The sequence below is a fragment of the Hypanus sabinus genome, chromosome 12, assembly GCF_030144855.1.
Source record: "Hypanus sabinus isolate sHypSab1 chromosome 12, sHypSab1.hap1, whole genome shotgun sequence".
Taxonomy (NCBI): domain Eukaryota; kingdom Metazoa; phylum Chordata; class Chondrichthyes; order Myliobatiformes; family Dasyatidae; genus Hypanus; species Hypanus sabinus.
The window spans coordinates 6539898-6552785 of NC_082717.1; the positions used below are offsets into that span (position 1 = coordinate 6539898).

The 12888-nt window shown below is 42.9% G+C and overlaps 2 protein-coding genes across 6 annotated transcripts in view; both read right to left on the reverse strand.

The window, feature by feature from the left end:
- LOC132402600 (uncharacterized) overlaps positions 1-12888 on the reverse strand; it is a 78619-nt gene that overhangs the window by 45381 nt on the left and 20350 nt on the right. The gene's annotated exons all lie outside the window — the stretch shown is intronic.
- Positions 1794-12888, reverse strand: part of LOC132402596 (uncharacterized) — a 258408-nt gene continuing 247313 nt past the window's right edge. For all 5 annotated transcript variants that reach the window (XM_059985495.1, XM_059985496.1, XM_059985497.1 and 2 more), the window contains one exon: positions 1794-8484. In XM_059985495.1, the coding sequence (XP_059841478.1) occupies positions 6361-8484 (2124 nt within the window). In that variant the 3' untranslated portion in view covers positions 1794-6360. The remainder of the gene's footprint in view (positions 8485-12888) is intronic.

Below are 12888 nucleotides of genomic sequence, written 5' to 3' on the forward strand. Positions count from 1 at the left end.
TCTTGTGGGTCGGTGCCGCTTGTTTACAAGTACAGAAGGGACAGGCAGGGTGGCCATTGTTGGGAGTTGGCCAGTGGTGAGACTGGGAGTGTCAGGCTTTGGTTCAAAGGAGGCTTTCGCTGGAACGAGGCACTGGCTCTGGGTAAGCTTCTGTTAAGATTCCACTTTTTTCTCTCCTACTGTACCTAGTGTAGTAAATGGCTGTTGTGTGTTCTTCATGTCAGATGTTTGAGTCCTGAGAGAGGCACTTGTAAGGCTTCACCTTGAATATTGTGAACAGTTCTGGGCTCCTCATCCCTGTTATTATTATTACTTATCTTATCTCGGCTCAGGCTGGTAAAACCTGAGGTGCAGATACCGCCAAACACACTCATTTCCCAATCGCAATGAGCTTTTGGACAATTCTAGTCATGTTCAGTATTGTGGCTTCCTGAAGAGAAATATCTGCAAAGGCATATTTGTTTAAAGCTCTTGTGTCATGACTTTGGGGTGATATCAGTTGTAGATACTACTATTGGGGCAGTGCATACCTTGTTCGTGTTCCATAGTCTTCCAATTTCCTTTTTTAATTCAACATATTTCTGTTGTTTTTCACTTATCGATTTTGGTTTGTTATCTGTTTGGAATATTATTATTAAAATAATTATTAATATTGATCTTCAGCCCACGTCAGTATGATCCTCTCTACAATGAGCTCTCATTTTCCACAGTAAGCTTTCGTTAGGCATCTTAGTAAATGTGTCTGAGTACCATGTTTTCATCGGACCCACTCTATCCACAGCACATCACTTCAAAATTCCAATACATTGCTCTATCATCACTTCCCTTTCAGAAAATCATTTTAAACTTCTCTCATAATTTCAAATTTTCCACAGTGCCCCAGCAAGATTTCTTTTATTATTACTGCTAAAACATGTTCCTGGAACTGACATTAAATGAAGTGGTCAGTAATTTCCTGGTGTTTGGAGGTGCCAGAGATTGGTCAGAATATAAACAATATTGACAAATAAATAAAAGAAGGATGTCACCTACGTTTTCACATATCATCCACAAATCTGCTTGTATGAGAATGATTAACAAGTGGATTCTGACTCTGACATGTGAGAAGTAGAAAAATAATTTGAACCATAATTCTTCTTATATATCTTACTTTAAATGCTGCAAGAATAGTATTTATGCCCCAAGAGGACCACAACCTTGTTGATGGATTTGGAGGACAGTGGCCCTCAATGACCCAGAGAGCTCAGTTGGCTGGAGTCAGGGCTTCCAGCTTTGGCTCCTAATTGGATCACCTATACCAATCAGATCAAAGAGTAGAGACCAGACTAAGAGTGGTCCATAGGTCTGCCCAGTTCAGGTATTGAGCTCAGGGCTAACAACTCTGACTGGCAAAACAAAATTGTTACAGAAACAGCAATAAAGAATCCTTCTACATCAGAATGCAATGATATCCCTGAGTCTCCATTCAGGACTTGTGTGACTGACAGTAGTGAGATCTGAGAAGAAGCTACAGACAAGAAGGAAGCACTGAACACTGCCAGAGATTGAGGAATTTCATTGCTGCCCTCAATGCCAGTGGCGTAATGGACAGTAGGTAGGTAATAATATTTCTGGGGACTTCAACGTCTTCTGAATGCTTTGTGGTTCATAATCTGTTGTCCTCAGATTTGTAAATGGTTCCAAAATCAAAACAAAAAAAGTATCAAAATTCTCATTGCCTGAGAATATTCAACTATGAGGTCAAACACATGATCACATTTAAAATGAGAATAGTTTATCGAAAAGCAGATGCATTATATTCAATATTTGCTGTATTATTTTAAATGAAATACAATAAAGCTTCATCCAAGACAAGGGTGCCCATTGGGTGACATGGTCTCGATTAAAGCAATCATGCAAGATCAGTTCCCATTCCACTGAGGTTGTGTGAGACTTGAACTAGAGGTCGTAGAGTAAGGTTGAAAGGTGAAATATTTGAGTGGGAACTTCTTCACTGAGTAGTGCAAGTATGGAATGGGACATCAGTGGAAGTGATCGCTGTGGGTTTGTATCATAAGCAGTTATGGACGTTCGACCTTAGACTCCAATATCCAAATGGTTGATAATCAGTAACATTAATTACTAATGGTTCTCCCACCTCTGACCCAGGGATACACAACCACCAGATCCAGCCAGATCAATAAGCATTTTCCCCTTCTCTTTGTCCAGGATCTGATCCAGTAAAACATTCCCAAGCCACCTTGGTGACCCTCCCAGTGGGGATATTCATCCTTGTCTTGTATCTTATCAAAACAGTAAGTACTGATGTTAATGGGGACAGTTACATCAAGAATTGAATTTCTCACTGGAGGCTGAGTCTCTAGGAGGTACAGCAGTGTGCCATGGAGATTACAGTTTGGCTCACCCTTGTTTAATGAAGATTTCAACAACATGCATACATTGAAGGTAATTTCAGCTGTTTCTCTTCAACTCAGACTGCAAACTTATAAATATTCAAAATAGTAATCAAGAAGAATGAATCAAAGTATTTTGGTGTGTGACTTATTTAAAAAGCTATTAATTTTTAACATAGAAATGAATAAAACTTAACCAGAGAAATTCTGCAGGTGCTGGAAGTTCAAACCTAATGCACAGCAACACTGAATGTTGGAGGAACTGAGAAGGTCAGGGAGCATCTATGGAAATGAATGAACTGTCGACTGTTTAGTCTGAGACCTCTCTTCAGGACTGGAAAGGAAGGGGGCAGACACTAGAATAAAAAGGTGGAGGAAAAGGATGGAGCATAGTTTGAAGGTGACAGGTTAAGCCAGGTGGGTAGGAAAGGAGAGAAGAGTGGACTATAGGAGAATAAAAGGAAGGAAGAGGGGACCCATAAGGAGAGGTACAAGGCCAGAAGAAGAGTGAAGAAGGGATGGAAGTTTTTTTAAACCAAACAATTCTTTCTCTCCCCCTTCTATTCCCCACTCTGGCCTCTGACCTCTTCTTCCTTGCCTATCACCTCCTCCTTCCCATTCTCCTATGGACCTCTCTCCTCTCCTGTCACATTCCAGTACCCAAACAGCATACCCACAATGCTTGGCAGAGCAACACAGAACACAGCAATTGATGAAGTAACAACAGGACAAGACCCTTTCCTCTCTCCCACCTGTCCACCACCTCCACACACATACACAGCCTCCAGTGCATTCACAGACACTGGGCCATCAACTCTTCAGTGGACTATCACAGAGTCACAGACTCAGGCCTCCATTGGAGGATACATGATGATAATGATCAGTTGATAAAAAGGGGCAGAACAATGACTGATGGAACGTAATCCCAACGGGCGTGATGTGCGGAGGAGAACGAATAGGAGCGGGACAACAAATGAGCGGTACATTTTAAGAGATACTGGCGATGGACAATTAAATGCTGGCACCTGTAAAGTCCACAAGCCTTGAATATATATGAATATTAAAAATAGTTTGTTCCAGAGTGAATGTTGATGCCTGATCCTGGTAAACTACAGTGTCAATGGACACCATTAACCAGTGCAGAGAAGCTGCTGGGCATGTCCAACAGTGTACAAACATTCCCAGATGATCTGAGCAATGCACACAAGTCCAGGAGAATCAGATTGCTGCAGATCCTCCTAATGGAGGAGTCTAAGATCAGACAAACAACCTCAGAATAGAAGGATGTCCCACTTAGAAAAGAGATGAGGAGGAACGTATTCAGCCAGAGGGTGGTGAATCTGGAATTCATTGTCACAGATGGCTGTGGAGGCCTAATCACTGTGAATATTTAAAATGGAGATTGATAGGTTCTTACCCCTTAGTAAGGGGTCAAAACTCTCAGGGACAAGTCATGAGAATGGGGTTGAGAGGAATAATCAATAAATTAGCCATGATGGAATGGTGGAGAAGACTTGATGGGCTGAATGGCCTAACTCTGTTCCTACGTCTTATGGTCTTTTGTGGTTAAAAGGAAGCAGGTCTGAGTGGAGTCTTGCACAACGTTTCAATGTCATTTAAAGTTTCCCACTCACACTAAAGCCGAGGGACCCAATTACATCCAGTCCATTGTCTATTCAATGACCTGGAAGCAGATGATCCCTATCATTATATTATTATTCTGTCAATCAGGTATGACATCACGGTGAGGAAGAGAAACAGAGTTCTTTCTATCTATATAGTCTATCATCACTGAATGCACCATCTTCTCCCCTTAATGGCTGCCATGTCACATGATAAAATAGGCCGTAATCAGCATGGTTTCCTCAAGGGAAAACGTAGCCTGACAAATCTTGGATTTCTTTGTAGAAATAAGCTGCAGGATAGACATAGGAGAATCAGTTGATGTTGTGTACTTGGATTTTCAGAAGGCATTTAACAAGGTGCCACACATAAAGTTGCTGAACAAGCTACAAGCCCATGGTATTACAGGAAAGATTCTAGCATGGAACAAGCAGTGGCTGACAGTCAGGAGGCAAATAATGGGAAGAAAATTAGTATTTTCTGACTGACTACCAGTAAGTAGTGGTGTTCCACAAGGTCTATGTTGTGACTGATTCTTATATGTCAATGAGTTACATGATGGAATTGATGGCTTTCTTGCAAATTTTGCAGGCAATATGAACATAGGTGCAGGGGCAGGTAGTTTTGAGGAAATAGGGAGACCACAAAAGGACTTAGATTAAGAGAATGGGCAACGAAGTGGCAGATGGAATACAGTGTTGGGAAGTGCCCGGTCAAGCACTTTGTAAAAGAAATGAAATGGTTAACTGTTTTCTAAATGGAGGGAAAATACAAAAGTATGATGCTGAAAGAGATTTGGGAGTCCCTGTTGTTGAGGAGGATGGACATAAGGGATACTCTGTTCTGGCTCCTTAAGCCCTTTCCTCTTCTTGACTGTCACCCAGCTGCCTGTGTCCTGCACCTTGAGTGTAACTACCTCTCTATGTGATTTCCCTATCACCCCTTCAGCCTCCCAAATGTTGAGAGTTTATAAAGCACTGGTGAGGCTTTACCTGGAGTATTGTGTGTAGTCTTGGACATCTTATCTTTGAAAGGATGTGCTGACACTGGACAGAGTTCAAAGGAGTTTCACAAAATGATTCCAGGATTGATCGGTTTGTCATATGAAGAGTGTTTACCGGCTCTGGGTAATGAAGGGAAATGAGGTGGAATTTCTTCAGCCAGAGAGTGTGAATCTGTATAATTCATTGCACACAATGTGTATTTAAGGCAAAGGTTGAGAGATTCTTGATTGATCAGGGCATGAAGGGATACGGGAGAAAGGCAAGAAAAGTGGGGCTGAGAGGAAAAATGGATCAGCCATGATGAAATGGCAGAGCGGACTCGATGGGCCAAATGGCTAATATTTGTTCCTATATCTTCTGGCCTTCACCTACCAGACACTGCCAAGCAGATCTTGCCATTATCCATCATCAGCTGCAGCACAATCAACCCTCCAGGGCCCCTCCCAATCCTGCCTCTGACTTTACCGAGACAGTCTAAACAGCTCACTTCCTCCACAGTCCCACGCCAGGAAATGAGCAAGGAAGGCACTTGGTCACTAGCCCATCTCCCTAGCTTTGAGGACAGGGTAATATCGGGGGCCATTTAAAGAGATTTACTTGGGGAATGGTTTGGATGTCCATATTTGGGAGATTGGGAAGAAAAGGAGCACTCACTGTTTTCTTACGACACTAGATCTACTCAATCTAATGACAGCAGACCAGAACAAACAGTACAGTTTTGGTAAATATTCCACAGTCATTGACAGACATAGTCTGAGGGAGAAATGCACTTTAGAGCTGATGTCAGGCAACTTCCTCACAGGCTGCTGAGGACTGAGAAGGGAACTTCAAACAAGTGGGTCATTACTCCCGAAGAGTGAGTACATGGGATGGGCATAACCATATAACAATTACAGCACAGAAACAGGCCATCTCAGCCCTTCTAGTCCGTGCCGTACGCTTACTCTCACCTAGTCCCACCTAACTGCACTTGGCCCATAACCCTCCATTCCTTTCCTGTCTATATACCTATCCAATTTTGTTTTAAATGACGAAAATCAATCCTGCCTCTACCCCTTCTACTGGAAGTTCGTTCCACTCTCTGAGCTACCACTCTCTGAGTAAAGAAATTCCCCCTCATGTTACCCCTAAACTTTTGCCCCATAACTATCAACTCAAAGGGACTCAGAAAGATTCAGAAGGGAACATCAAACAAGTGGATCATTACTGCCCAGAGGTGAGTACATGAGATGGGCGGGGGGTCAAAGTAACAGAGACAAAAGCCAATCAAGGTACCATCAATAAATGACAATGATCTCTGGGAAACGCTGGAAAGTCGGTGTGTGTGAGGAAAGGGATTGTTAGGCAAACTGATCCAAGTCTTCCTTTGACTTTTCCTCAATTGCTGCTTGTGTGCCTGCTTGCACAGCATCTTCAATTTCTTTAATTTCTTCTGCTGTGGCAGGGGGTAGCAAAGGCATCACAGTGTTCTTGATTCTGTCTATTCTCGCTTGCACTCGCTCTTTATAATGCTCTTTATTCTTCTTTACAAGATCTTCAATGGCTTCTGATGCTGCCTTACAGTCTGATCCAAACTTCGTACGCTCCTTCTCAAATTTAATTCTGTCCCGATTTGGATCGAGGCCCATTAATTTCCCCAAGCTGTTGACCCTGTCCATCAGATGTTGGGTGGAGACCTGCACGTATGTTTCAGCGATCATGTGGACAAGGCTTGAAATATTAGTGGCTTGAGAGATCTCTGTGTACAACATGTCCTGGATCAGTTGGTTCTGTGAATAGCCGGAGGAAGTCTTTTCACTGTACTGTATGAATTTGTGAAGCGATGGGTTCAGGGAGCATTCGATCAGGTTTGATATCATGGTGAAGAAGAGAACCATCTTTCCCCATTGTTCTTTCACACGGCCCAATGCGTCCAATCCCTTCAGAAGCATCTTCACAGTTTTATCAAAATCTATTTCCTGAACATTACAGCTCTTCAGAGTCTCCAGGACCTCTTGCAGTTCTTCATTATTCTTCTGTATATTCTCAAAGCTTCTCTCATACATCTCCTGTGCAGCCTGTAGCTGTTTTGAGGACTGTTCCACTTTGATTCTGGCATTGAGACTGGCTGTCTGTAAACCACTGAGTTCCTCTGCTGGCTCAGTTTGAGACATGTGTGGTGGGGTGGCTGTTACACCCATGATCCCTGCCTTTGCCTTGCAGCAAGAGGTGAATGTCATTGTATCCCGCATCACTTGTCTGATCTTCACTGCTAGATCAGCCATTACTTCAGCATCTGGTTTAGATGTCTGCAAGTTTTCCAGACCCACACATATTCCAATTGCTGTTTCACAGATCTTTAGGGCTGCAACCTTCTCAGGGCAATCACCTCCATTTCTTGCCTCCTCCTGAAACTTCACCAACTGTTGTTTACACCAGTGTAACTTTTTAATTTCATCCTCACTGTTCAGTTTCTTCAAGTCAATTTTCAGATCCTCAATCTGGAAGGGATAAAGTATTTGTATAAAACTCCCTAGGGTCTCTGCTTTATTAATGATGTTATTCTCAGCTTCTCCAACATTGTTTGGATCGCTTTTCCATAACTTATCTGCAAGAGAGCCTGCAGCCTTACCTACAGCCTTGCATCCTTCAACAGCCAGTACTTTGAGAACTCCTCCAGTGATGAATAAACTGACAGCTTTGGTCGTTGTTTCTGCCATCGACATTGCCACAGCATTCCAGCCAACTGGCATAGAATCCATATTGGCTTTGTAATCTTCCTGTGCCTGCTTCAGTTGTGATTCCAGTTTCTTGTGATGCTCTTCCACCATGGCTTTTGCCTCTCTTGCTGCTTTCTCCTTCATTTCAGTCAGTTCCTTTTTGATTTTTATTTCATGTAATTCTTGCTCATACACTCCTTTTGAGCTTGTACAGGCCTCCAATAGTTCATTGATGAGACAGATGACCCCAGTGAACTTATCCTCCACAGCTGAGGACAGCTTCAAGCATTTATCCGCAGTGGATTTGATGCTGTTCAGAGGAATTGGTAGGAAAGCTTCAGTGACCTTTGGATCTTTCTGCATGAGGAACTTCACAACATCTCTCATGTCAGTGGGGATATTTACAGTCAGAAGCCGGATCTGATCCATGTTCTTGTGGGCTTCCTGAAAAGCCTCCCAGCCCTCGTTGCTCACTTGCACTAAAGAGGCACGGAATGATTTGGGATATTTCATGTACTGAAACCCTCCGTTGGGCACCATCTTGTCAATTGTAAAGTCCTCTCCTGCAGAAAGGAATATAATTTCCCCTAAGATGGCAATAGAGAGTGGGCCAGGCATCAGAAACTGTTCCCAGTTACTGTATGGCTGCAACATCAAAGCATTGTCCTCCCTGACATCAGATGCTTTGGTGATACTCCTCTCAGCCTTCTTTATGGTAGCAACAATTTTGCATTCCTGAGTCGCCATGGTGATCCTCCTCTTCTCCTGCAAGGGAAATAGTTGTAGTAAACACAGGATGTTATGGGGGTCAGTTATGTGGCATCTTTCGCCCCCCCCCCCCATCCAATGACAGAGTGACTCACAGACAGGAGTAATCCACATCCTCCTGATCTCCACTGGGAGGGTGTTGGGATGTCCTGGTGACTGGGGATCTCACTGAATTACCTAATGGCTCAATCTGTGGGTTCGACTGTTTACAGAGGTGAAGGAGAGAGGTGAAATAGGAGATGTAACAGCTCACTAGCATTTTTCACTTCTTTTTAATATTAAGCTCATCCACAGCAACCTGCTGGATTGTTGACATTTTGGTGATGATGGTTTTCCATCCAAAATTTAGCATTGGGTTTTGCAATTACAGTTTAAGTTAGGTTCGTACTATTATTCTCCTTGATATTTTAATCTCTCTCTCTCCCAGTGTAGAGTGTCCTCCTGCTTCAAAACATCAACCATTGTCCCTGTACCTAAGACCAAGGTAACATTTCTGAACAACTGGTGTCCTGTCCCACTCTCCTCAGTGATAAGTAAATACTTTGAAAGGCTGGTCAAGGACTACATCTGCAGCACGCTACCACCCAAACTGGACACCCTATAATATGCCTACTGACACAACCAATTGACAGATGACACAATAGCCACAGCTCTTAACATCGTCCATATACATCTGGAGAAGAAGGATGCTTATGTGAGAATGCTATTAGACCATAAGGTATAGGAGCAGAAGTAGGCCATTTGGCCCATCAAGTCTGCTCTGCCATTCAATCATGGGCGGATCCAATTCTTCCAGTCATTCCTACTCCCCTGTTTTCACCCCACACCCTTTGATGCCCTGGCTAATCAAGAACCTATCTAATATTCCCAATGACTTGGCCTCCACAGCCACTCATGGCAACTATTTCCACAGATTTGCCACCATCTGGTTGAAGTAATTTCTCCATGTGTCTGTTCTAAAAGGACGTCTTTCCATCCTGAAGTGGTGCCCTCTTGTCCTAGAATCCACTACCATGGGAAATAACTTTGCCATATCTAATATGTTCAGGCCTTTTAACATTCGGGATGCTTCTATACAATTCCACCTCATTCTCCTGAAATCCAGGGAATACAGCCCAAGAGCTGTCATATGTTCCTCATACGGTAAGCCTTTCATTCCTGGAAGCATTCTCATGAATCTTCGCTGAACCCTTTCCACGGTCAGTATATCCTTTCTAAAATAAGGAGCCCAAAATTGCACACAATACTCCAAGTGTGGTCTTACAAGCACCTTATAAAGCCTCAACATCACATCCCACTCTTATAATGTATTCTATACCTCTAGAAAATGAATGCCAACATTGCATTTGCCTTCTTCACAACCAACTCAACTTTTGGAGGTTAACCTTTAGTGTATCTTGCACAAGGACTCCCAAGTCTCTTTGCATCTCTGCACTTTGAATTCTCTCCCCATCTAAATAATAGTCTGCCCATTTATTTCTTCCACCAAAGTGCATGATCATACACTTTCCAACATTGTATTTCATATGCCACTTCTTTGCCCATTTCCCTAAACTATCTGATTCTCTCTGCAGGCTGTCTGTTTCCTCAAAACTACCTGCTCCTCCACCTATCTTTGTATCACTGGCAAATCTAGCCACAAAGCCATTAATACCGTAGTCCAAATCACTGCCGTACATTGTAAAAAGCAGCAGCCCAACACCAACCCCTGTGGAACTCCACTGGTAACTGGCAGCCAGCCAGAATAGGATCCTTTTATTCCTACTCTGTTTTCTGCCGATGCTCCACCCACACTGGTAACTTCTCTGTAATTCCATGGGCTCTTATCTTGCTAAGCAGCCTCATGTGCAGCACCTTGTCAAAGGCCTTCTGAAAATCCAAGTACACCATGTCTACTGCATCTCCTTTGTCTACTCTGCTTGTAACTTCCTCAAAAACTTGCAGTAGGTTTGTCAGGCAGGATTTTCCTTTCAGGAAACCATGCTGGCTTTGGCCTATCTTGTCATGTGCCTCCAGGTACTCTGTAATCTCATCCCCAACAACCGATTCCAACAACGTCCCAACCACTGATGCCAGGCTAACGGGTCTACGGTTTCCCTTCTGCTGCCCCCCACCTTCCTTAAATACCGGAGTAACATTTTCAATTTTTTAGTCATCCACTACAATGCCAAAATCTATTGATTCTTGAACGATCAGCATTAATGCCTCCGTAACCTCTCCAGCTACTTCCTTCAGAAGCCGAGGGTGCATTCTCTCAGTACCAGCAGATTTATCCACCCTCAGACCATGACGCTTCCTGAGCAATTTCTCATTCATAAATTTTTTTTAGATTCCTTTTAGACTTTTTTAGACCTTTTAGACCTTTTAGATTTTTTTAGACTCCTCATTTATTGTCATTTAGAAATGCATATGCATTAAAAAATGATAAAATGTTCCTCCAGAGTGATATCACAAAATTTAAAAAAAAGACAAACCAAGACCCACACTGACAAAACCACATAATTATAACATTAGTTACAGCAGTGCAAAGCAATACTGTAATTTGATAGACGCAGACAATGGACGCGGTTTTAAAAAAGTCTCAAAGTCCCCGATTGACACCAATAATCCGATCGTCAGGCAGCGAGCTTCCAGGCACTGACAATTAATGCCTCAGAAGTACCCGACGACAGCAATCTCTGAGTCCGTCCGAAAACTTCGAGCCTCTAACCAGCCCCTCCGATACAGCCTCCTGAGTTCCATTCTCTGCCGAGCGCCTTCAACCTCATCCCGGCCACCGAAACAGGCAAAGCCGAGGTCTCAGAGGCCTTCTCCTCCGGAGATTCCAGACCGCACAGTAGCAGCGGCAGCGAAGCGGGCATTTCAGAAGTTTCTCCAGATGTTCCTCCATGCTGTCATGTCTGCCTCCATCAAATCAGGATTGTGCACAGATCCCTACATATACAAAACAGATATCCATTCTCTAGAGAGGCTGCGCGCGCCGTGTCGCACCGCCATCTTCTTCTCCTCACTGCACAAACTTCACTTCCCTGACACTCTTGTACTGAATGTCCGGTATACAGCAGATGTCTTCCACTGTGAAGACTGATACAAAATACACATTCAGGTCCTCTGTCATCTCTACATCTCTCATTGCAATATCTCCAATGTAATTTTGTATTGGTCCTATATCCACCCTCCACTCTCTTTTACCCTTTATATACTTAAAAAGCTGTTCTTGGACTACAGTTCAGCATTCAACAGTCTAATTCCTCCAGGCTCAACAAGAAGCTCAGAGACCTCTGCCTTCATCCTGCCTTGTGTAGCTGGATGCTGGACTTCTTGTCATCTCAGGCAATAATAAGGCAGCCTACAGAGAAGAAGCCATCACATTGATGCAGAAATAAACTTGTTTCTTGTTTCTCTTGGTTCTAATGTTTCCTTTTCTGAAAAAACCTGTGTGTGATTCTTGTTAATTTTTTGCTTTTCTTGTGAATAATGCTTATGTGGTGCTGTATTCCTGTGATGCTGCTACAAGTAATATTTCAATGAGCACCTGTGCACTTGAATATTAATTCAAATTTGACTTTGATTTTGATTTCTTGTGTGTCCTTGGAGATACTCAGTGACATGGTGTCTTGATAACAACCATCCCCTCAGTCCAAAGCTAAAGAGCTGAGTGTAGTGGACAGTGAGGAATCCTATCAAAGCTTAGTGGGATCTCAACCAGCTGGTAAACGGGCCCCACATGAGACTGCTAAACATGAGAAAAGTTCAAGGTGTGACAGGAAAGATACCAGCATTGATAGAAGGCTCGCTGACTGTAACAAGGCAGACAGCAGAAGTGAAGCAATTCTTTCCCGGTTGAGTGCCAGTGACTAGTGGTGTTTTGCGTGGGTCAGTGTTGGGACTGATTTGTTTCATGTTATATGTCAATGATTTGTTTGATGAAATTGGTTGCTTTGTGGTCAAGTTTGCAGATGATGCAAACATAGATGGAGGGGCAGTTAATGTTATGGAAGCAGGGAGTCTGCAGAAGGACTTGACAGATTAGTAGGATAGACAAAGAAGTGCCTGATAGAATATAGTTTATGGAAGTAATCCTCATGCGCTTTGGTAGAGGAAATAAAGGCATCGACTATTTTCTGAACAGGGTGAAATTTCAAACCACAAATGAGCAAAGAAACTTGAGAGTCCTTGTGCAGGACTCCTTAAAGGTTAACTGCAGATTGATTCGGTGGGAAGGAAGGGAAATGCGATGTTGGCATTCAATTTGAGAAGACTAGAATGTAAAAGCAGTGATGGAATGCTGAATCTTTATAAGGTTTGGTCAGACCACACTTGGAGCACTCTATGTATTATTTAAATAAACAAGAAGGCTATATAGATATATATACACACACATACAGTGGCATGCAAAAG